This window comes from Giraffa tippelskirchi, chromosome 2 (assembly GCF_054371585.1).
Source record: "Giraffa tippelskirchi isolate mGirTip1 chromosome 2, T2T-mGirTip1v1.2.pri, whole genome shotgun sequence".
Classification (NCBI taxonomy): Eukaryota; Metazoa; Chordata; class Mammalia; order Artiodactyla; family Giraffidae; genus Giraffa; species Giraffa tippelskirchi.
The window spans coordinates 151933597-151957460 of NC_137276.1; the positions used below are offsets into that span (position 1 = coordinate 151933597).

The 23864-nt window shown below is 42.7% G+C and overlaps 1 protein-coding gene across 9 annotated transcripts in view; it reads right to left on the reverse strand.

The window, feature by feature from the left end:
- The window catches only part of KLHL6 (kelch like family member 6), a 113532-nt gene that overhangs the window by 15836 nt on the left and 73832 nt on the right, over positions 1 to 23864 (reverse strand). For 5 of the 9 annotated variants that reach the window (XM_081571182.1, XM_081571184.1, XM_081571181.1 and 2 more), the window contains 2 exons: positions 17935 to 18100; positions 2813 to 3262 (listed from right to left, as the gene is read on the reverse strand). In XM_081571182.1, coding sequence (XP_081427308.1) covers positions 2813 to 3262; positions 17935 to 18096 — 612 coding nt within the window. In that variant the 5' untranslated portion in view covers positions 18097 to 18100. Of the gene's footprint in view, positions 1 to 2812; positions 3263 to 17934; positions 18101 to 18554; positions 18672 to 23864 lie in introns of all 9 variants that reach the window. The other 4 variants (XM_081571185.1, XM_081571188.1, XM_081571183.1 and 1 more) reach the window with 1 other exon arrangement.

A 23864-nucleotide genomic window follows, 5' to 3' on the forward strand; every position in this document is an offset into this window, starting at 1 on the left:
TTTGGGTAGGCTCCGGGAGTTGGTGATGGATAGGGAGGCCTGGCGTGCTGCAGTTCTTGGGGTCGCAAAGAGTTGGACACAGCTGAGTGACTGAACTGAACTGACATTACAAGGACTGAGCTTTAGGGCAGCTAAGTTGCTTTCCCAAGGTCACACTGTAGGTAAACAGTGCAATCAGGACTAAAGTCCAGATTCATCTGACTGCAAGTCTAAGTTTCTGACACTAGGGACTTTTCTAGTTATCAGTATTCTCTCTGGTCCTAAACCCAAAGCCTATAATCCCACTCCCCACCCCTCCATCACAAATACTAAAGTCAGAACAGTTGTAGCAGCAGCAATTTTGCCGAAGACATAGTAGGGACAATTTATATAAGAGGAAACCCTTGACATCTGCCTTTCAGGGAGTTAGGAAATGGGAAGCAGAAACAAAAATAGCACGAATGTTGGCAATTGATCAATACTCTATGCTTTAAATGCTGAATTGAGAGGAGTTGCAGAGACTGATCTTGTCTTCAGGAATATGAGGGCTTTCCCATTGCTGAGCCACCTGCCAGTGACCCGCATTTCAACACAGGACCCTTGTGGTGGTCTGGTTCTCTATCAGTCTACTCATCACCCTTTATTTGCTTAGTGTTCTATCTTCTCTAGAGAAGATAGGGGAGTTTATTAAAGCAGAGACTGTTTTGTGGTGTTTGGTGCCATATCTGGCATATAGTTGGTATTCATGATTTATTTGTGAAGAATGAAAGTACAGCATATTAAAATATATAGGGTACTGCTGAAGTAGAACTTAGGGGGGAAATTATAGCACTAATGACAATATTAGAAGAAAAAAAAAGAAAGATCTCAAAATAATGACCTTAAATTCCTCCCTAAGAAACTGGAAAAGGAAAAGAAAATTCAATCTGAAGTAAGTAGAAGAAAGAAAATAGTCAATATTAAAGTAGAAATAAGGGGAATAGAAAGTGTAAAGACAATAGAGAGAGTCAAATGAAACCAGAAGCTGGTTCTTTGAGAAAATCAATAAAATTGATAAAACTCTAACCAGCCTGATCAGAAAAAAAAAAAAAGGAGGCACAAATTACCAATATCTGGAATGAGAAATATGACATCACTGCAGATTCTACAGATATTAAAGAGGATAATAAGTGTACAACTTTATGCCAATAAATTCAGCAACTTCTTTGAAATGGAAAATTCTTTGAAAAATACAAACTACCAAAGCTAATTCTAGAAGAAATAGAATTATAGATATAGATATTAAAGAAACATACTTTGAAGTTTTAAGTTTAAAACCTTCTCTCTCACACACACACACACACAAATTCCTTCTGGTTCTGATAGCATCACTGATAAATTCTACCAAATATTTAAGAATGTGTTTGCAAAGTGAATAAGTGATAATGGATCTGAAGACAACACAGAACTAGAAAAGTACACACAGAAAAGAAGGGGCTCCCAAGGGGCCTCTGAAAAACAATTCCTAAACTATCTTGCTTATATTTCTACCAATGGCGTAATGAAGAAGGCTTGGTAGCCAACCTCAGAACTGCTGTATAGTGGTATATATGTGTGGTATACTTGGGTTGTATAGTGGTGTACATGTGAGGCTGTTCATGCGTACAAACTTGACAAGCTGTCCTTCTATCATTACTTCTTAATTGTTTTGTTCCTCTCCACTAAGCTTGTTCTTATTTTTATAAAGTTCTGAATATAACATTTCTTCAGGAATTGTTAAGCAGAACCAGGTAGATACAAATGATACTTTTATTTACCATCTTGGTATCATTTATTCATTCAAAAAAACATTAAGCAATGCTTTGCTATATATATCAAGGACTCTCCTAAGGTCTGGATGAATAGTCCAATAAGACATATTTCCTACCATAACAAGCTCCCTGTCTTGAGATATTTATAGATGAGGAATTCAATGGTTAACAGGCAGTGGTTGGTGCTATGACAGAGCAATGCCATGATCCTTTAAGAATGACAGGGGCCTCTGGAGAAGGTGATGCTTAAACTGAGTTTTGAAGCTGGTACAGAAGTTAACTAGATGAAGAAGATGAAAAAGTCGTTTGAGCAGCACCTGCATTAGCCTGAAGGCTTAAAAAGCATGTCCACCTTGGGGAATTACAAGCGGTGCATTAGGACCAAGAGGAGAGCAGGAGAAAGAGGTTGGAGATGATACCAGAGCAGTGAGCAGGAGGCTGGGCTCTGAGAGTTTAGGCAGAAGTGTGGGCTTTATCCTGAGGGTGGTGGGGAGCCAATGAAGAGACTAAACCCAGGAGAAAAGGATTAGGCTTGAGTTTTAGATCAGCAGGAAGGCCAGATGAGGGGCAGGAAGTTGAGTTTTGAGAAATTTTCAGTTCAGGAAGGAAATAATACGAGTCTGAACCTAGGTAATGTCGGAGGAGATCTAATGTTTCTCCCAGAATGGGCAAAGTGAGAAAACAGCAGCCCTGTGGAATGGTGACTGGACAACTGGACAGGGCATATTTCCAGCATATGTGTGGCTCCCCACCAAACTCCCACCCTTACACAATTGAAAGAGGAAGGATGTGCCAGGCATGGTGCTAGGTGATTTCCAGATCTCACCTAATCCTCTCAGTAGCTGTCTACCCTGTAGTATCATCCCCATTTTACAGATCAGAAACCCAGAGCTTCTGGACTGCCTGACTCAAACTATAAACTTAATAGCATCTTCTTCTTCATGCCCTAAGGATTTGTGAGCCAGTCTCACCTGTATCTCTGGGAGGTCTGCTAATCCCTTCACTTTGCTGGTTATCTATAGCATCTCTCATCACCAACTCACCTCATTGCCAGAAAGGTGGTACATCCTGGCTTCCTGGAGCAGTGGGAAGACCTCCGGGCACTGCCTGATGAGAGGATCTGCTTCCACCATCTCCACAAAGTACCATGGGTCCAGAAGCGGCAAGCGCACATTCTCCAGGACGTAGGGGAGCAAGCAGAGTCGTTCTGACTGCTTGTGCCTGACCCAGCTCATCACAGTCTCAAACACCTGAGCCTCCTCTGTCACATAAAGGTCGTCACTCTTCAAAATGTGGTACAGAGTGTCCACAGGAAGTTCCAGGAACTCCTCAGAGTTCAGGATCTGCACAAAGTTCTGGATGATGTAATTCTGAACCTGCTTCTTTAGACTGTCCAAGGAATGTGTGTCTGCCAGCCTCAGGATTCCAACACAGTTTTCTGGGTTCAAGGCTTCTGTGAGGAAGCTGGCACAGGCATCCACCATCCGCAGGAACTAAGAGAACAGAAGGGTAGCAAATCAGGCCAGAATGTGACCAGTCCACAAAGAGGTTGATCAGTGAGTTGTACGTAGTAGCAAAAATTTAGAAAGAACCCAAGTGACCCAAATAGGGGACTAGCTAAATAAATGAAAATATGTTCGTATTTTTGACAGCTCTAGGGTCATTAAGAAAGCATGCTGTACCCAGCACAGCCAAAAATAAATAAAATTTTAAAAATTAAAATAAAGACACAGAGTGTACTTGGAACCAGAGAGGTCAGATGGGTCTAAAAAAAAAAAGAAAAAGAAAAGAAAAGATATTGTAGAAAAATATTAAATGACATGGAGAACATTCATAATGTATTGAGTTGAAAAATCCATTCACTGAATCTTGATCAAGTGTCCAGATTTAATCAGCGACTTACAGGAAGCACAGGTGAAAGAGGAACATGTTCAGTGATGCCATGGGAATACAATCAGCAAAACCCAGACTGTGGGAAACTCTACAGAACAACCAGTTCAGTTTCTTCAACAAATACATCCGAAGGGGAAAGAGAGAAGTGAGAGGGGGTGGGCAGGGAGGGAGAGCTGAAGCATGAAAAGAGATTTAAAAGATACATCAACCTACTACAAAATATAGCACTTTATTTGGAACACTAATTTAAACAAAATAATTTTAAAAGCCAGAAAAATATTTACAATGACCAACATTTGGTGATATAAAGCAACTATTACTTTTTAAATTTATATATTTATTTTAATTTGAGGATAATTACTTTACAATATTCTGATGGTTTTTGCCATACATCAGTGTGAATCGGCTATAGGTATACGTGTCCGCTCCATCCTGACCACCCCCACCTCCCTTCCCACCCTATCCCTCTATGTTGTCACAGAGCACCAGCATTGAGTGCCCTGTAAAGCAACTATTATTAATTCTAAATATGGCAATAGTGTTATGGTTATGTTTAAAGAAGTTTTGGGGGCTATACACTGAAATATTTTCAGGTGAAATGAGAAGGCACTTCACAAAAGCATATGTATATTATGACACTATTTTATTTTTATAAAGAAAAAAAATTTTTTGGTCATCACAACAATAATCCTCCCACAGAAACAAGTCCCATAGGAATGGATGAAATATATTGTATAAACTATATAAGGCACCACACTCAGTAATGACGCTATGAGATTTTTTTCTTATTTTGTCTATTTATATACTTTTTAAATCCTCTAAAATGAATAAGTAACACTTTTGTGATGAAAAATTAATTTTAAAATTAATTGGCTTCCACGTCTTATTTTTAAATTATCATCCTCTTCATAAGAATGTGAGTCTTATATACGTATACAGCACTTTACAGTGACAAAGTCTTTTTGTGTCCGCTATATTATTTAATACTCGTTTTACAGATAAAGGGTCTCAAATGCACCAGTCCGTTCTATTTGCTGCTCTCTGGAGCTTAGCTTTGAAGGAGTCACGTTCTCAATGTTATTTGTTTGATTAATTAGAGGAAAGATGGAAAGAAAGAGACTGAGGGGACAGGGCCTGGTGGGGAGGGTTGTTCTAAAGACAAGGCCTAGTCAGAGTACAGACAGGTAGACCTGACCGGGGAGTGGGGGTGCAGCCTGCAGACAAGAAACTAATGATGGGAGCTGGGGGTGACAGGGTTTTGGAGCCTAAACGGTGGGGGCAGGACAGGTCTTAGGGTGGGCCACATTGACTTAGGGTTTGTCCTTTATCTCAGAACATTCTAGGAGGTACAGGTTCCTGATAGGGGGGATAAATCCCAATGGCAAAATATTATTTTTCCCTGTCACACTGCACTTTTCAATTGTCAGTTTAGAAATCATTGACCTGAGGGTAAATGACCTGAGGAGAAAGCCTAAACTTGCCTCAGACCACCGGGTCTGCTGGCCCCCACCGCCTGTAGATCTGCTCCTCGCATGAGCAACTGTGGAAACAGTTGAGACAGAAATCTAACACCTGTTTAGTTGTTTGCAGATTTTCGGTTCAAAGAGTAAAAATATACAACCGAGACCAAGCCTCGCTGAGCCCTCAGAAGCTGTAACCAGAGCCCGGTGTGGCTCTGCCCACAGAGACCTCTGTGAGGGCTGAAAGGGAACTCACTTAGATGGCAGGCTCTGGAACAAAGTAGCAGGTACACCTTGCCAGCATTCTCGGTGGTATGAAAATCAAATCGATTTTCTAAATATGTAGACTATCTCTGGGAGGCCACCTCAGAACCTGGTAACAGTGGTTGCCTCTGGGGAAGGGAACTGGTGGCTTGAGTCAGGGTGGAGAGGGAGAATTACTTTTCACTTTTGCCTTTCTGTATCCCCTCCAGTTTCGTGTCTTGTGGAGGAATTATCTATTTATTCTATCTACACTCACAAATACAGAAAACACTAGAAGGAAATACATCAAAATGCTAATGGTGGTTATCTCAACTAAGTTTTGCAGATAAAGTTATTAATTTATTTTTTAGATTTTGCTGTAGAGATCAAGTTTTCTGCACTGAGCATGAAGTTGCTTTCAAAATCAGAAAAAATAAAATAAATATTTTCTTGTGATTTTCAAGTACACAACGAGAAAATAAAATGTAAAAAGAAAGAAAGAAAGAACACATACTATGTGCCAGTCCTTTCTGTTAACCAGCTCATTTAATACATACAACAACAGTATCAAGTAGAGACTTGTTATTGTATCATTGCTGTTTTATAAATGAGGAAACAGTTTCAGAAGAGTGAAGTAATTTCTTCAGAGACTTAAAATGAGAGGTAGAGCTAAAATTTGAAAGTCTTATCTTGTTCCAAAAATATATGTTTTTACATTATTTCAAGTCACCTCCAGTCAAATAGTGTGTGTACAGGACAAGGGCTTGTGTGCAGATGCCAAGGGCGATTTGTACACTTCACTGGAGAACTCAGATGGTCTGATCTGTCCAGACCCAGGAAGGCCCAGCTGACAAGATGCCAGTACTTACCCCAGCATGATGACCACTGATGAGCAAAGAAGGGAACCAGGAAAGAGAATAAAATCAAGTAGCAAAGTTCACATGTGTGAGAAACAGTGATCCACACGTGTCTCTCCCCACTCAGAAACCGTTCATCCACCTGTTCTTCTCCCTAATATGTATTGAGCATCTGTTAGATCATAGGCCCTCAGCTGGGGGTACCAAGGGGAGCAGAAAGAAACACAGTGCCCAGGCTCATTGGAAAAGGCAGACAGTGGGGGAGACAGGTAGGAATCAAATAATCATACAGACTGTGTACAATTACTGCTGGGATAAACACTGTGTGACAGAGTTCAGTGATGCCACTGCCTAGACTGAGAAAGTCTACCCTTACCCCTCAAGCCGTGCCTATACATCAGCACTGGGACTCTCCCTGGAGTCACACCTGTCTACTCACCTTCCCAAAAAAGCCCTAAGCTTACCTGTCAGCACTATCACAGTGCCTTTCTATGCTCACACCATTTTGTCAGCCAGGACCACCTTTTTCCCTCATCTGTACCTGCTAAAATCCTCTTCCCATCACCCATGCAAGTTTGACTCTGGAGCCCCGCTTTTAAAGAAAGGATTCAAGAGAGTTCATCCCATCTACAACTGAGAAGCCCCCTTTTAAGTCTCCCTCAAAAAGGAGGAAGAAGTGAGTACCACAGCCATCACTTTATCTACACAGGGCTGTTTTCTTCATTCAGAGTTGTTCAATCTGGGACCAACAGATGCTCTTGCGAGTTTCTGAACCCCTACATTGTGTGCAAAAATTTGTTTGCACACATGGAATTTTTCTGGGAATTGTGTTGCAGGAGACACTGAGTTGCTCTCTGGTATCCATCCACCTGAGGACAAAACCAATACAAGAGGGACAGCCAACCCAAAGGACCAGAAAGACACAGAGCCAAGGTCTTAACCAGACTGTGCTTGGAGACTTCCCTGCCTCTGGACAATTTTATTCTGGGTAACTACTTGGTTAAAAGGAAAGGAGGGAGACAGAAGAGAAGGGAAGGGGAAAGAAGTGGAGAAATCCTATATATTCATGAAGTTCTTTCTCAAAAGCCACTTCCTCTTTCATGGCTTCTCCAGCTGCCCCACATGGAATCAACTCCTCCCTCCGCTGGGCTCTACTAGGCAACTCACTGACCCTCTAGTACAACAATGATTACATTTCTATTTTGTACTACGGTCCAGTACCTCAAGGGTAGGTACTAGGTCATACTTGTGTTTTAATTTCCAGCAGCACTTAGCACAAACTCTAGCAAAAGGAGAGAAAGAAGGGAAGAAGAGAAAGAGGAAGAAAATATTTTTCAGGGACCTAGTATGTACCACAATCTGTGCTAGATAATTTCTCATCCATTATTTTGTTTAATGAATACATTTTCTTTTTTTAATGAATATATTTTAAGTAGATATTAATATTACCATTGGTACAGAGGATGGAAGAGAGAATTCAAAGAGTCAAGTGTGTAGCCCAAGTCACACAGTTGGTAGGTGGTAGCAATGATACTGGAGAGCACCTGGCTAATTCTCCTCACTGAGCATCACCTTGCCTTTGTAACTGTTGCATTGTTGAGCTGACAAAATTCCAGGAGAGTCCAAAGAGGATTTGTAAGGACAAGGGTGAATGGAGGGTCTCCAAGTTGCCTACATTCCCCCCAGAATGTGCTTCAATAAACACTTCTGGAAACTCTGGAAAATTCTTAAAGAGATGAGAATACCAGATCACCTGACCTGCCTCTTGAGAAATCTGTATGCAGGTCAGAAAGCAACAGTTAGAACTGGACATGGAACAACAGACCAGTTCCAAATTGGGAAAGGAGTACGTCAAGGCTGTGTATTGTCACCCTGCTTATTTAACTTATATGCAGAGTACATCATGAGAAACGCTGGGCTGGATGAAGCACAAGCTGGAATCAAGATTGCCAGGAGAACTATCAATAACCTCAGATATGCAGATTGACACCACCCTTATGGCAGAAAGCAAAGAAGAACTAAAGAGCCTCTTGATGAAAGTGAAAGAGGAGAGTGAAAAAGTTGGCTTTAAACTCAACATTCAGAAAACTAAGATCATGGCATCTGGTCCCGTCACTTCATGGCAAATAGATGAGGAAACAGTGGAAACAGTGAGAGTCTTGATTTTGAGGGGCTCCAAAATCACTGCAGATGGTGACTGCAGCCATGAAATTAAAAGACGTTTGCTGCTTGGAAGGAAAGTTATGACCAACCTAGACAGCATATTAAAAAGCAGAGACACTACTTTGCCAACAAAGTTCCATCTAATTAAATCTATGGTTTTTCCAGTAGTCATGTATGGATGTGAGAGTTGGACTATAAAGAAAGCTGAGCACCAAAGAGTTGATGCTTTTGAACTGTGGTGCTGGAGAAGACTCTTGAGAGTCCCTTGTGCTGCAAGGAGATCCAACCAGTCCATCCTAAAGGCAATTAGTCCTGAATATCCATTGGAAGGACTGATGTTGAAGCTGAAACTCCAATACTTTGGCCACCTGATGCGAAGAACTGACTCACTGGAAAAGACCCTGATGCTGGGAAAGATTGAAGGTGGGAGGAGAAGGGGATGACAGAGGATGAGATGATTGGGTGGCATCACCGACTCGATGGACATGAGTTTGAGTAAACTCCGGGAGTTGGTGATGGACAGGGATGCCTGGCGTGCTGCAGTCCAGGGGGTTGCAAAGAGTCGGACGCAACTGAGTGACTGAACTGAACTGAACTGAACTGAAACACTTCTGAGTGTGAGGGTACTGTTAGTCAGAATCACGGGGTCCCAGCCAGTGGCTGGGAAACCACTGATATGCGGGCCAGTCGTGGAGGCAAGAAACTCTTCTCTTTAAAAATATCTGGTTTTGCTTTTTCATATTCAAGATTATTTAGGACTTTAGGGTAAGTTTTCAGATCTCAGTCTGTTCCAATGACACATTAATTTATATATTAAACCTGAGTGATGACAGATATTGGTAACAGATAATCAACTTCCTGTTTGGGGTGGGGGGGCATGTGAGTAAAAGTTTACACCCAGGCACCTGACTCTCAGAGCAGGGAGACTAAAAATACAATCAAAGAAACCACTTGAAACATGTTTGCAGTTCCCATGAGAAGTGTCTGCCTCAAAGAGAATGCACCTCCCCCCATCCCCACAGCCCCTCTGCTGCCTCCCTGTACACTCTCCAGAACCAGGCATCCTAAAGGATCTCACCACTGTGATTCCACATTTCACTAGAGGTTCCTTCAAATCCACTCCAGAATAACTTAAGTCCTATTTTGGTCCAAATCAGGAATCCTATTGACCACAGTCCCTGTGTGGCCTTGGAGTCCTTGCAAATGACCTATAAAGACATTGATATTTTTAACTTCAAGCCCCAACAAATCAGTATATGTGAAGAGTGTGTTAATTGTTGATGAGATTAACAAAATTAAAATTTATTGGAAAGTGCTTCTGAATTCACTGTAAATATTTGTCACTATTTTTGTCTTCCCAGGCAATAGATACAAAACATCAAGCCATTCTCTTGTGGGGTCTGTATTGATAATAATGAGCAGTCTTCATACAAATTTTAAGTTACCACTGATTCTAATCTTCGGCTTTTGCTCCTCTCGCTCAAGCCAGACACCCGCCTAAGACTCTATGGGAATACACTCTCCCACCTTAGGAAGCCATCTGCTCCCTTTAGATTTTCAGTTCTTGCTCTAGACTTGACTGAAAGATCTGCTGTTTCCTGGAAGCTATACAGAGTGGGCAGGAAAGGAAGGAGCTAAGACCTGCAAAAGGTCCACTCACTAAGGTGGGGCAGGTGCTGGGAGACTAAGGCGCATAGAGGTGCACTTACCTCATAAGTGGAATCAAAATGAAAAGAAAGGGGCAGTGCCCAAGGGTGTGGCAAGTTTGGTAGAGATTCAGGCAACAGACAGCCTCTGAGTTCCCAGAGGACACAACGGGGCCCCAATAGGCTAGTGGCATGCAATAGTGGGTCTATGCGGGCCACACGAAGATTCAAGGGGCAAGTGGTACAGCTGTGGCTTAGTGACTCAGCCCAGGGAGAGTGTGAAGGCCAGGGAGGGACACCATTATAAGCCATTAAACAGAATGATGGTGTCTGGGACATAGCTGATGCTCAAGATTTTGGGGGATTGGGAGTGTATGTGTGTGTGCTCATGCATGTGTGTGAGTATGTGTGTGTGAGAGAGAGAGAACACTTGTATATAGCACAGAAGCGTGTAAATAAGGAGAAGCCAGGTCCTAAGAAGCAGGTCCATGCACACAGCTGCAACAAGTGGGACAGCAGGTAGAGAAGGTGAAACCTTCAGTCTTTGTTTAAAAGTTCCTTCTGCCTGAAATACATTTTCCCAAACCCAGCTGCCACTTGTTGAAATCCTACCCATTCTATGAAGTCCAACTTCTTCAGAGCCAGAAATTTCTACATTCTGCCTTGAGGTCTGGAAGCTCACTGGGAATCCTAGTTTTTGAGTCTTCAGCAGTAGTAATGGAGGCAGGTACAGGAGCCAGAAGTTCTGGGTTTAGACCCAAATCAAAACTCTGCCACTTGATGAACTGAACTCTAAGCCACATCTAGAAAGTGATGGGAATAATAAACCCACCTTACAGTCTCATTATCAGGGAATGAGACTACCTGGCCTGCTCATGCTCAGAACTATTGTCAATATCAAATAGGATCATGTAGGGGAAAGAATGTGATAAATTGCTACTTAAATGTGATCTATATTTACAATTTTTATCTTTATTTCACCCTGAAAGCTACTCACGAAGTACCTTGCACACAGCAGATACTTAGTAATTTGTGTAGTTAGGTAGCAGAAAAAGTCAGCATCTGGTAGCATTGTGGATGACATTACAACTAAAATCCCACATCTCACTTCCTTATTCCACAACTTGTAAACAATAAGTAGGGCGTTCCAGGCTTACTGATTCAGAGAAGGGCGAGAGAGCAGATGAAAGAAGACAATTTTGGCTTTTGTGTTTCTAAATATACTTTTAGAACTTATACTAGAAAAATAGTTTTGAAACCACCAATTAGCGGTAATAACTGGGACTTTTGACCTTCAAACTCCAGAATACTAAGAGCATAGGCTTAAATTTTATGCCAAAACAGTAGAAATAGGAGATTGGGTAATAATGTAAGATTCAGCTTTTCTCACACTGGAGGAAATACCAGTTCTCTTGGAAGAGACAGGAGAAAGTAGAAGTCTAGTAATGGAGTGAGAAGCAGGTGTGGGTCCCTAGGATGGTTCCTGCCTCTCAAAGCAGGCCAGAACTCCAGAGTGAGGGGGGTGCTGGAAGCCCTTAGAGGTTGTGGATATGAGGACCAGAGAATGTGTGCCTCGACTGCCAAGATGAAATCAGAAAAGCAGCAGTCTGGAATAGCAGCAGCAGAAGAGAAACTAGAACATGTTGTTTCTAGACAAAGGGGGCCTCGGGCAGCTGCTCTGAGTTCCCTGTAGTTAAAGATTCTCACAGGAGAGGAAATGGGTGTTTCTTGTGTGCCCCTTAGAGGGACACGGAGGTAGCTGAGAGCACTGGCAGACTGAAGAGGCCTTGAAAACAGGACCAGGAAAATGAAAAATAACCAGCAAGGAGTGATGGCCAGAACCAGATGGATCTAAGGACTTTCAGTTGATGCCAGTGGGGAAGGGGTTGATGATCAAGAGAGAAACTGATGGGAATATAGACTTCCAGCAGGTCCCAGCATGAACCAATGATGCAAATGACCATGGTAAGCCTGGGCCAGATACCTCTTTATACAGTGTCCTGCCACAGTGTAAATGCACCCTGGAACTATCTAAGCCAGCCAAATCCTGAATTGATAAGGCTTTCCCAAAGAGAGTTATTATGTTGACTACAGTTTCTGCTACTGGTAGAATGAGGAGCTCAGAACAGAAATTAAGTTCAAGATTAGAAAAATAACAGATGAGAAAGACAAATATATGATATCACTTATATGTGGAATTTAATAAAATGTTACAAATGAACTTATTTACAAAACAGAAATAGACTCATAGACATAGAAAACAAACTTATGGTTACCAAAGGGGATGGCAGGGTTGGGAGAGAGACAAATTAGGAATTTGGGATTAACATATACACACTACTATATATAAAAATTGGGCTTCCTAGGTGGTGCAGTGGGTAAAGAATCTGCCTGCAATACAAGAGATGCAGGAGACGTGGGTTCGATCCCTGGGTCAGGAAGATCCCCTGGAGGAGGGCATGGCAACCCCAGTATTCTTGCCTGGAGAATCACATGGACAGAGAAGCCTGGTGGGCTACAGTCCACAGGGTCTCAAAGAGTCGGACACAGCTGAAGCAACTGAGCACACTCTCACGCATGCCACACCAATAGACCTTTGACCCAAGGGCAATCAGTGTCAACAGGTCAGCAATTCATGAAGTGACCTCCCTTGAAAAACCCTTGTCAAACATCAATAGTGGTGATTGGTTTGGTCAACTGAATTCTCACTTCTGCATTTCTGGACTGAGAAATCCTCAGAGAGAAGCAATCAATGTTTAACAGGAAAAGAGTAAAAGGAAACCTGAGAAGATAATCAGAAAGTTAGAGAGCAGCTGAGTCACATCAAAGATGTGACAATTAAGAAAGCTTTACTACAAGCTGTGGTGGGGAAACCAAGGTAATCTGATTCATGCTGATTTCAGTCCCACCGTCAGGGTGGTATAGACTTCTGTACAGGTTCTAACATGACAAAATAAAATACCAACTCTGGCATACATTCCCTGGAAGGTAGCCATTATTATCATCCTAATTTTACAATTTAGAAAGCTGAGTCTCAGAAAATTTAAATAACTTATCCACAGCCACACAGAAAACAAGTGACTGAACTTGGATTTTTTTTCTTTTTTTGAGGGGGGTGGTGTACTGGGTCTTAGTTGCTGCACTCAGAATCTTCAATCTTCATTGAGGCATGCAGGATTTTTTTTTTTAAGTTGTGACCTGTGGGATCTAGTTCTCTGACCAGGGTTTGAACCCAGGCCTCCTGCATTGGTAGCACGAAGTCTTAGCCACTGGCCCACCAGGGAAGTCCCCTGAACTTGGATTTAAAGCCATGTTCTGCCTGACTCCAAAGCCCACGTTCCTTCGGCTCTGCCACCCTGCCTTATAAGAGATTATTACAGATAACTGTATGTGTTTTACATCTAAAGAGACCCTGAATGATATTATCCAGCATTGAAAAGAATAAGACGGCTCTACAAATCCTGATTTGTAACAACCTCCAAAAATTATAGTGAAGCCAAATAAAGCAAGACATCAAAATGGAGAGTTTACTGTGCCAAAGCTTTTGTTTAAAAAATGGAAGCAATGAGTGAGGGTAATATACGCACATTTATCCTGGTTCATGCATAGAATAGGAAGGATAGCAAGACAGGAAGAAGAAAATTATTAGTGAAGATGGCAAATGTTTCACTGTATCTCCCTATATTTCTGATTTAGAATAGATATGTTCTATCTATCAAAAAAATAAATAATATTTTAAAACCACAGGGTGATTTCAACAACCTATAAACTTCTGTTCCTTATGGTGCCTTCAGGCATGAAAATATTCCCAGTTTTCTATGTCTAATACTTTAAAGAAAGTATCCAGAAGCAATAGCAATCAGAAAGTGGGTTAAATAAATGTCCAAAAGCTCACAGTACTCTTCTCCTATTTTCATAAGAATTAACACTCATAGGAAAATCAGTAAAATAGCCTCAGAGAGAAACTTACTAATTTTTGCCTAGAAAGTAAATGAGATTTGAAAATTTTTGAGGTGAGGTATTATCAGAATAGGAGAATCAACAGTAAGCAAAGCCTGGGACTTCCCTGGTGGTCCAGTGGCTAAGACTCCATGCTCTCAATGTAGGAGGGCTGGGTTCAATCCCTGATCAGGGAACTAGATCCTGCACGTTGCAACAAAGATTGAATATCCTGTGTACTGCAACTAAGACCTGGTATAGCCAAATAAGTACAAAAAAAAAAAAATAGGGGTTTCCGTTGTGGCTCAGTGGTAAAGAATCCGCCTGTCAGTTCAGGAGACAAGGGTTCGATCCCTGGTTTGGGAAGATTCCACATGCCGTGGAGCAGCTAAGCCCATACACAATTGAGCCTGAGCTCCAGAACCCGGGGCCGCAACTACTGAAGCCCACATACCCTAGAACCTGTGCTCCACAACTAGAGAAAAGGCTGTGCAGCAACAAAGACCCAGTAGCCAAAAATAAATAAGTAAATAAAATTATACATATATAAAAACCAGTAAACAAACCCTCCTCTACTTCTATCATGTCTCCATCCTCCTCTCCAATCTCTCGCATTAAAGCTTATTAAACTTTCCATTGACGCTCACCACTTGGGGGAAAATGAAAAGAAGGAGAAGACAAAGAGGAAACAACTGTATGCCAAAATAATTTCCAGATATATTAAATATTTAGATATCAAACCTTTAAATGTAACAAGACTAATGAACTTGTGAGTCAGTACATAATCAAGCAATGGGGAAGGTCATTCTAAAAATGCACACCAAAGGCAAAAACTATCAAAGACGTGATCAACATTATCTGACTAAATACTAGTTTTAAACTTTGTACATTAAAAACCCATAACTAAAAATTATGAGTTATACAATCAATGGAAAATATTTGTAATATTATCACAAAAGATTATTTACGATCTAAAGGGTTTTTATAGGTCTCGCTTGGAAAATCACCCCAAACTGAAAGGAGAACAAGAAACAGAAACATAAACTCCATCCTCAATGAAACCAAGAGACATCAGTAACCCCAAACCACACAGTATGAAGACTGGTAAGTGACTTTGCTGAGACAAGAGAGGGCACACTAAATTTGTCCCTCAGAACCCCAAAAAAGCAGGAATAGTAAAGTCCCCCCAAACTGAGAATTCCAGGATAGGTGGAGGCTGACAGCAGGGAATTGGTTTAAGAAGTTAAGCCTTCTGCTTCTCCTTCCTACTCCTTGCAGTCTAACAAGAAGATTTATCCAATGGAGAAAGGTTCTGGACTCAGGGACACCAGAGACTGAAGAAGACACGTGAGGACATCTTACTTAAAGGGGTTAAGTAAAGATTTGCACACACACACACACACCCCTCTATATACCTGGTCTCTCCTATCTTCTCTTTCCTTGGAGTTCCTTGGTTTGGCTGTTTTGGAGTTCCTTGGTTTGGCTGTTTTATTGACAAGAAAATTGGAGCACAACAAAACTGTGAAACACACCCAAAGCCACACAGCCAGTAAGCAATGGAGCTGGCATTTAAATCCAGCAATCTGGCTCCAAGCTTTGCTCTAAGCTGCTAACTCTCTCTGTATAAGTCACTGTACAGAAAAGGACCAGAAGTCTATACACCAAGGAAGCTGCTATATTGTCTCTGAACAGGAGGAGGTTGTAGGTAATTTTTATGGGTGTTTTTTTTTTTTTTTTGCTTATTTGTACGGGTTCCTAATTTCTGAAATGAGTTTGTATGTTATTGCAATTTATGGGTTCCTAATTTCTGAAATGAGTTTGTATGTTATTACAATTTATAAATATTAAAAAACTGCATTTTGAAAAACAACATTATCTCCTCAGCCTATCATACAGGACCAACTTTCACTTAGTGGGAAAAACAGAAAACCTGGTTACTAGATCCAACTGTCACTCAAAGCACATAGTAAGTCCTCAATAAAATTTATATTCATTAAGCATCTACTCTGGTGTCAGGCAGTATACCTGAAGCCATAGATGCTATTACTGTTATTACTGTCAGTGTTACCTGTCCATCTTTAGACAAGTCAACTACCCTTTTTGGGTCCCAGGAAAGGAGATTAGCATGAGGGTAACAATGACAACTGTGGCTTGATTGAATTATGGTGAATGGTGTGATTCTCTCAAGGTATTGGTCATTTGGGAGGCATCGGTGAAGAGAGGATACTTGCCTTGTAAGAGAAAGTTCTGAAAAAGCATAAAAGCTGAACTAGATCCATGACACAAGAAGGATTTCCCTAAAGTTAGATTGGCGGAATAGTGGGTAGAGGGGATGCTGAGCATGAGGTTGCTAAGCCCCTCCCTCCACATAATAGGATATTTACCTGCCGGTGAATAAGGCTGAGGGTTTAAGCAGACAATGACAGATAAGGGCAAGGGGCTAGGTGTACAGATGGTAACTGATTTGGCGACATTGCCAGATAAGGTGTGACTAGTCCTTTGGGAAATAACTTGTTCCGTATCTTTAAAATGCCCTGAGGAAACTGAGACAATAAAATTGGTTAACCCTGAAGAGACCCATTGCTTAGAATCATAGTGCCCGATTTTTCTCCCTCTTTCCACTTTCCTTCCCTTGCTGGGCTTCTTAAATCCCGCCTCAACTCCAGCCTCAATAAAGATAATCCCATTGTCCCTGATCTCTACCCTAGACCCCTCTTTCCCCACATCCCCAGATTCTGTTTTCTGTCCCTTTCCACTCCTGATCTACTGATTATCCAAGAGTATGCCAGCTCCAAACTCCCAGACAAGATCTGATGCTCGTCTCCAGTCCCTGGGAATGATCTTGACCTGTCCCTGGACTCTGTTTATCATAAATCTCAACATCCTCAATGGGAGAATCTCTGTCATAACCCAATGAAACTGAGTTCAAAGTGTAATCTTAGACCTAGGCAAAGATGGTAACTCAGGATGGAACTCCTGTGTTAATTGCAGACACAATTGACAGAAGCTATGCATCTAATTCAGAGAAGGCAATGGCACCCCACTCCAGTACTCTTGCCTGGAAAATCCCATGGGTGGAAGAGCCTGGTAGGCTGCAGACCCATGGGGTCGCTAGGAGTCAGACATGACTGAGCGACTTCACTTTCACTTTTCCCTTTCATGCACTGGAGAAGGAAATGGCAATCCACTCCAGTATTCTTGCCTGGAGAATCCCAGGGACGGGGGAACCTGGTGGGCTGCCGTCTATGGGGTCGCACAGAGTCGGACACGACTGAAGCGACTTAGCAGCATGCATCTAATTGTTTTATTAAACTAAATATAATTATTATAATCAGACTGAAACATAGTTAGATGTAAACAGTAAGACAGTTTTGAGGGTTCTCTATTTATCTTTCATGACACCCTTCATGAGAAGTGCTCTTCTTCACACCCACCACAAATTGCTGACTAGTGAAGTTCCCGCTTCCCCTGAAGTCTAGACACTGATCCCTGAGAGGCTGTATGTATAGTGGCAAGTAGGTGGCCTCTGGGCTCAGAAAGCCCAGGGTTCAAATCTCAGCCTTGTCACCTATTCTCTATGTGCCTAAATTTCCCCACCCATGAAGTGGGAGAAAGTGACTATACCCCTGGATTGTGCTAAGGAGTAGAAAGTACACATATGAATTGGTGACTGCAGCTCCCCCAAATCCCCTGCACTCTCATTAGGCTTCTGGAAATTGTAGTCATTGTTCCTGGAGTCAGGAACCAAGTGTAGGTTCTAGGCACCAAGCTCCCCTGGCTTCATCTTGCTAAGGAGTCAGTGACTCAGCTCACCATCCCTCGGGACATTTCAAGTGAGCACAGGCCCAGCTGTGTGTGTATGTGTGTCCCAGGTACAGGCCTGGGAGCCAGACCAGGCAGGTCTCCAGAGAAGTGCTGCTTTCTTCTCTCCAGAGGAGAGCATGGGGCCTGTTGGTTCACACACCTGGAAAAGGTTAGCAGCTTCCAGGACGCGCTGCACGTTTTGCTTGGTGATGAGCGCCTTGCTGGTGTACGTGTAGTCCAGAAGAGTGTGCATGGTTTCCGCATCCACCCCTTTGATAATGATCCTCTTCTCATACTTCTCCTTTAAATCATTGCAGAACATGGCCCTGGGAGAGAGACGTGCGAACGTGAGTCCAGCTGAGACCCTTGGCTCCAAATCTAAACAGACTCCCTTCAGACCTGTCTGCCCCTGTGGGACAGCAAGGTGCCCAAGGTCAGAACCTGAAGTGACTGTTGTCTGTCCCTCGGTGCCCAACACATACCAGACATCCCGTGAGTGCTTAGTGAACCAACGTGTCCTGCTCTGCTAGGCCCAAGCGTGGTTCCCAAGTCAGTCCCAGACCTGAAGGGACACCAGGAGCCCTACTGGCTCACCTGGCAGCATCTAGAACTACTTTATATTGGCTCAAAGTGTGGGGTTCTTCTGGAGGCTTGTGACAATGCCAAAGCCTTTTCCCAGAAACTGTACTCACTGAAGCAGGATCCACCAGGATGGAGCCCTGGTGACAGAATGTACTTTCTAGAAGGGGGACTTTCACCCCAACGCCGAGGGCATTATACCTCTCAATTCTCTTCCTGCTCCCTTTGTCACACCTCCTATTTATCTCTGGAAATCACTGGTCAGTTTCTTTCTGCTATTTCCTTATCTACAAAACGGAGGTGACTGCTTGTGGTTTTCTAGGAACAAACATCAAAAAATCAGAAAGAAAGACAGTGAGAAAAGAGAGAAAAAGAAAGAGAGGAAGAAATTACTTGACCAGCTGACTTTTTGAACCTTTTGTTTTCGCCAGTGAGATCTTCTCCCCCGGGTCTCCCTCTGTCCTTCTTCCTGTCTTTGTTTTCATCAATAATAATCGCCTACCCTTCTCCCTCCTCTTCTCTCCTCCCTCAACTGGCGTCTTCACCCTTCTCCCTCCAGAATATGACAGCATGACACAGACAGTAAATGTGAGTTCTGTAAAGTTAACAAATCCCAGGCTGGAACCAGAGAAGCAGTGATGTTCTTTGGACAGATGACTGATTTACACGCCAATTTTTTCAGCCATAAACTCTCTTGGCCAGAGGGGCACAGAGTCATGTGTGGAACCACACACCTTGTAAAGTGTGATCATGAAGCCCTCACCTTGCCACCTCCTGATTCCATAGAGAACTCTGCCATCACAGCAACCACACAGTTTCTTAGCTCAGCCTGTCTTCCTAGGAGGAGTTGGACAACCTCACTCCCTAAACCTCCCTTTGAGTCTCTAGAGCAGAGCTACCTGATAGAAATCTGATGCGAGCTATATGTGTAATTTAAAATTTCCTAGTAACCATAATTTTAAACATAAAAAAAGAGATAAAATTAATTTTAATCTTTTATTTAACCTAATACATACAGAAATATTATCACTTCAAAATGTAGTAAATATTTTTAGCTACAAATGAGATAATTTACATTCTTTTTTTTTTATACTAAGCCTCCAAAATCCCTCATGTATACTTTACACTTAAAGCACATCTCAGTCCAGACCAGCCATAATTCAAATGTTCAGTAGCCACATGAGGCTAGAGGTGAGTGTATTAGACAATGCAGCCCTAGAATATTAATCCTGAACTCTGCTGTTGGGTCACCAAGATCTGCAAACATCTCAGGGGATAAAGTCAATGTCACCCACATGAATGTCATATACATGAACACATGGGAAACAGAACATTTAGATGGAGAAGGTGGGCAATGATAATGGGGTCAAATGAAGCTTCATGTAATTGAGGTAACATATCACTGGAATCCTACCAAGGTGAAATTTAGAAATACCCCTTCACCTAATGTGTGATTTTAAAATTAGTAAAAAGTAAAAGTGACTTTGTTGATCTTTGATCATGGCATCTGGTCCCATCACTTCATGGGAAATAGATGGGGAAACAGTGGAAACAGTGTCTGACTTTATTTTTTTGGTCTCCAAAGTCACTGCTGATGGTGACTGCAGCCATGAAATTAAAAGACGCTTACTCCTTGAAAGGAAGGTTATGGCCAACCTAGATAGCATATTTAAAAGCAGAGACATTACTTTGCCAACAAAGGTCCGTCTAGTCAAGGCTATGGTTTTTCCAGTGGTCATGTATGGATGTGAGAGTTGGACGGTGAAGAAAGCTGAGCACCGCAAAATTGATGCTTTTGAACTGTGGTGTTGGAGAAGACTCTTGAGAGTCCCTTGGACTGCAAGGAGATCCAATCAATCCATTCTAAAGGAGATCAATCCTGGGTGTTCATTGGAAGGACTGATGTTGAAGTTGAAACTCCAATACTTTGGCCACCTGATGCGAAGAGTTGACTCATTGGAAAAGACCCTAATGCTAGGTAGGATTGGGGGCAGGAGGAGAAGGGGACGACAGAGGATGAGATGGTTGGATGGCATCACTGACTCGATGGACATGGGTTTGGGTAGACTCCGGGAGTTGGTGATGGACAGAGAGGCCTGGCGTGCTGCAATTCATGGGATCGCAAAGAGTCGGACACGACTGAGCAACTGAACTGAACTAAACTATGCATTTTGCAGGTCCCAGATGACATAATTATTGGACTCTTGATGGGGCTATTACTGCTAGACACAACTTCCAAATTCCCTCTTAGAATCACCCACTGAACAACATCCTGCCCCAGTTCAGCTAATACATAACCGGGTGTCTGAATCTCCCAGAAACCAACCCTCAAGAGCTAGTGATGTATCAGAAGTATGTGGGAGGGAAGATGAAGGAGGGGAGGAGGCCACGCAAAGCAAAAGTCATACAGAAAATCACTTTGGCCTAGTCCTGCAGGACCTCTGAAGAAGACATTCCAGAGTAGTCCCAACGAGAGGCAAAGTTGGGCTGTGATACTCTGGCACCTCTGACAGTTACAGGCCACCCCCTGGATTAGGTCAATTCTCAGTCCCCTCTGGGTTTTGATATGTGTGGGTGACAAGCACTCTGCACAAGCAGAGTGACCCCAGGAGCCTAGGGAGGGTGGGGAAAGAGCTGCAGTCCTGGTTGTTGGAAGGTGGAGAGGGCTGTGATGTCTAGGTTCCAATGCTATCTCACCATGTCACAAGTGAGCAAACCTTGGTTTCCTTCTCTGTAAAATGACTTTACAATAGTCCCTACCCCAGTGAGCTTCTGGGAAGAATAAGATAATGCTCACAAAGAGAGTGGAACAATAGCCAACACTCACTAAGGCAAGGCATCTCTGGCCAGGTCAGAGGACTCAGAAGGCTTTGGGAGATACTTGGAGCAGACGGCCAACCCCACTCTATCTCACAACCCTGGACCTGCCAACATTGGGCTTGGTTCCAGTCAGGTCCCTGCACAGCTGTCTACCAACCATACAGCATAGAGTTAGGGCCAGGGCTGCTCACAAACTGGTCTAGGGACATTAGCATGGTGTGGGCACACAATAGATGCTCAATAAATTTTCATAGGAGAGAGAGAAAGGACGTACTGTAAAGACCGTGTCTTTAGACACAGAGCCCCCTTGGAAGTTTTTTCTTTCGCCTGGTTTGGGTCCCAAAGTGCCAACATTTCTCCACTTTTCTCTGAGACTTTTTTCACTGATTTTCTGCCACTTAAATAAACTCCCCTTGGCCACAGACACCATGCTGAACACAGCATGAACACAGGTAAGATGAAACTAAGGAGAAAACTATGTATTTCTCATAGACCAAACTCCTAAGCCTCCTGCTGCTCTCTGGGAGATACACGGAAACACTTTGGCAAAGTTGCAACCCCATGAAAGGTCCACAACCCGGGCAAAGTGGGCCCTAGCTTTCCACTTTGATAACAGTAACCTCTCACAGTTAGATTTATAGCATTTGTAGGCCAAACAGCAGAATCTCTTTTGATTATTATATCCATTCTAAAAGTTATTTATTTATTTATAGCTGTGTCGAGTCTCAGTTACGGCCCACAGGCTTCTCTCTAGTTGTAGCACGCAGGCTCAGTAGTTGTGACACACAGGCTTAGTTGCCCCTCAGCATGTGGGATCTTAGTTCCCTAACCAGGGATCAAACCCGCCGCCCCTGCATTGGAAGACGAATTCTTAACCTCTGGGCTGACAGGGAAGTCCCTAACATACCCATTTTATAGGTGACAGACTGAGGTAAAAGTTAAGTGAATTGACCAAGACCCTACAGGTTGTCAGCAATAGAATGGGACCCAGAACCTAGGGACTTTGATCTGGAGCTCACCAGTGCACTAACATCAAGGAAAACAGCAGGAGTTCAAGGCCATCTTTAGGGGATCAACTAGTGTCAGCACTGAGTGAACCAGGCCTCATTTTGCTCCCTGAGAGCACAGCTAGGTTTGTTGCTAACCATTTAACCCTTAGCTTCTGCAAGAGACAAAATTTTTGTGTAATAAAAATACTTTCTAGACAGACACTGACCAAGTCTCATGAGATTCTTGTAAAACAGAGGTAGCTATGAAGATCCTCTTTTCACAGTTAGAAATAGTCTCAACATAGGGAGTCAGTTGCCCAATACTTCAGCAGTGAGTCAGTGCCGACCCCAAAATAGAGTTCATCTCCCACAACAGCCATGGAAATAGCCATGGGCCAAAGTCTCCTGGAATGAAGTCAGGCCATGGCCCCATCCTTCTGTCTGGGCTTCGCTCTGCCAGCCTCACTCCTGACTTTATTCAGGTCTCTACTCAGATGTCACTGCGTCAGGGTGACCGTCCCTGACACTCAGTCTAAAATAATCACTCCCTAATGTCATCTCCATTCTTTTTCTTCATGATCTTGTACCAACCTGAAGTTATATTACACATCTATTGTTAACAAGTTTAATAATTGTCTCTCTGCTAGAACATGAGCTGAGCGAGGGCAGGGGCTATGCTGTGCTCAACACTATATCCTCAGGGCTAGAATAGTGCCTGGAACCTAAGCAGAGACTCAGTAAATATTTGGGGAGAGAATAAATGAATGAACGGCAGCAAACTTGTGCTTCTAGATCGTCCATGTTTGCTTTTGACAGGGCTCTGCCCCTCCAAAAATTATCAAGCACTCTACAAGATGAGGCCCGAAGAGACCTGCCCATCGAGAACACCCATCACACCCCCGAGTCCAATGCCTGGAGCTTAAAGAGAACACACCCACACCAAAACTTCCCACTCACAAATTCAATGAGTTCTTCATGTTCCAACAGCTCCTAAATGTCATCCTTTCAGAATTTCCAATCAGCCCAACTTTGCTTTGGTTCCTCCCACCCCCCAGGTCTCCACACCTGCCACAGAACTTCCTGCCTTCTGAAGCTCTAACCCCAGTCACAGTACTATAAACAAATATCCACCTCCACCACCACCCCCTGTCATTCCTAGACCAGCTACACCCATGTTGCCCCCTGTCCTGTTCTTCTTCTAATCCCTTCACCATCACATTTATACCAAGAACTAACTCCTCTGCATCAATGAGGTATTCAGGGTTGGAATAGCTCTAACATTGGTTGCAAACTGAGTTAAATTCTACTTAAGGATATATGTATTCTTATAGCTGATTCACACTGTTGTACTGCAGATACCAACATGATATTGTAAAGCAATTATCCTCCAGTTAAAAAATTTAAAAAACGATATATGTCAATATGCATACAATTGGCTAAAAATGTTTTTTAAATTAGCAATCATGTGCTGCTCATTGAACACTATATTGTTAAGAAAGGATTTTTGAGGGACCTCCCTGGTGGTCCAGTGGCTAAGACTCTGCTCTCCCAAAGCAGGGGACCCGTGTTCAATCCCTGGTCAGGGAAGTAGATTCCACATGCTGCAACTAAGAGTTCGCATGTGCAACTAAGAATTCTCATGCTTCAACTAAGAATTCGCTTGCTGCATTCTAAAGATGCAGCTAAGATCTAAAGATCCCAC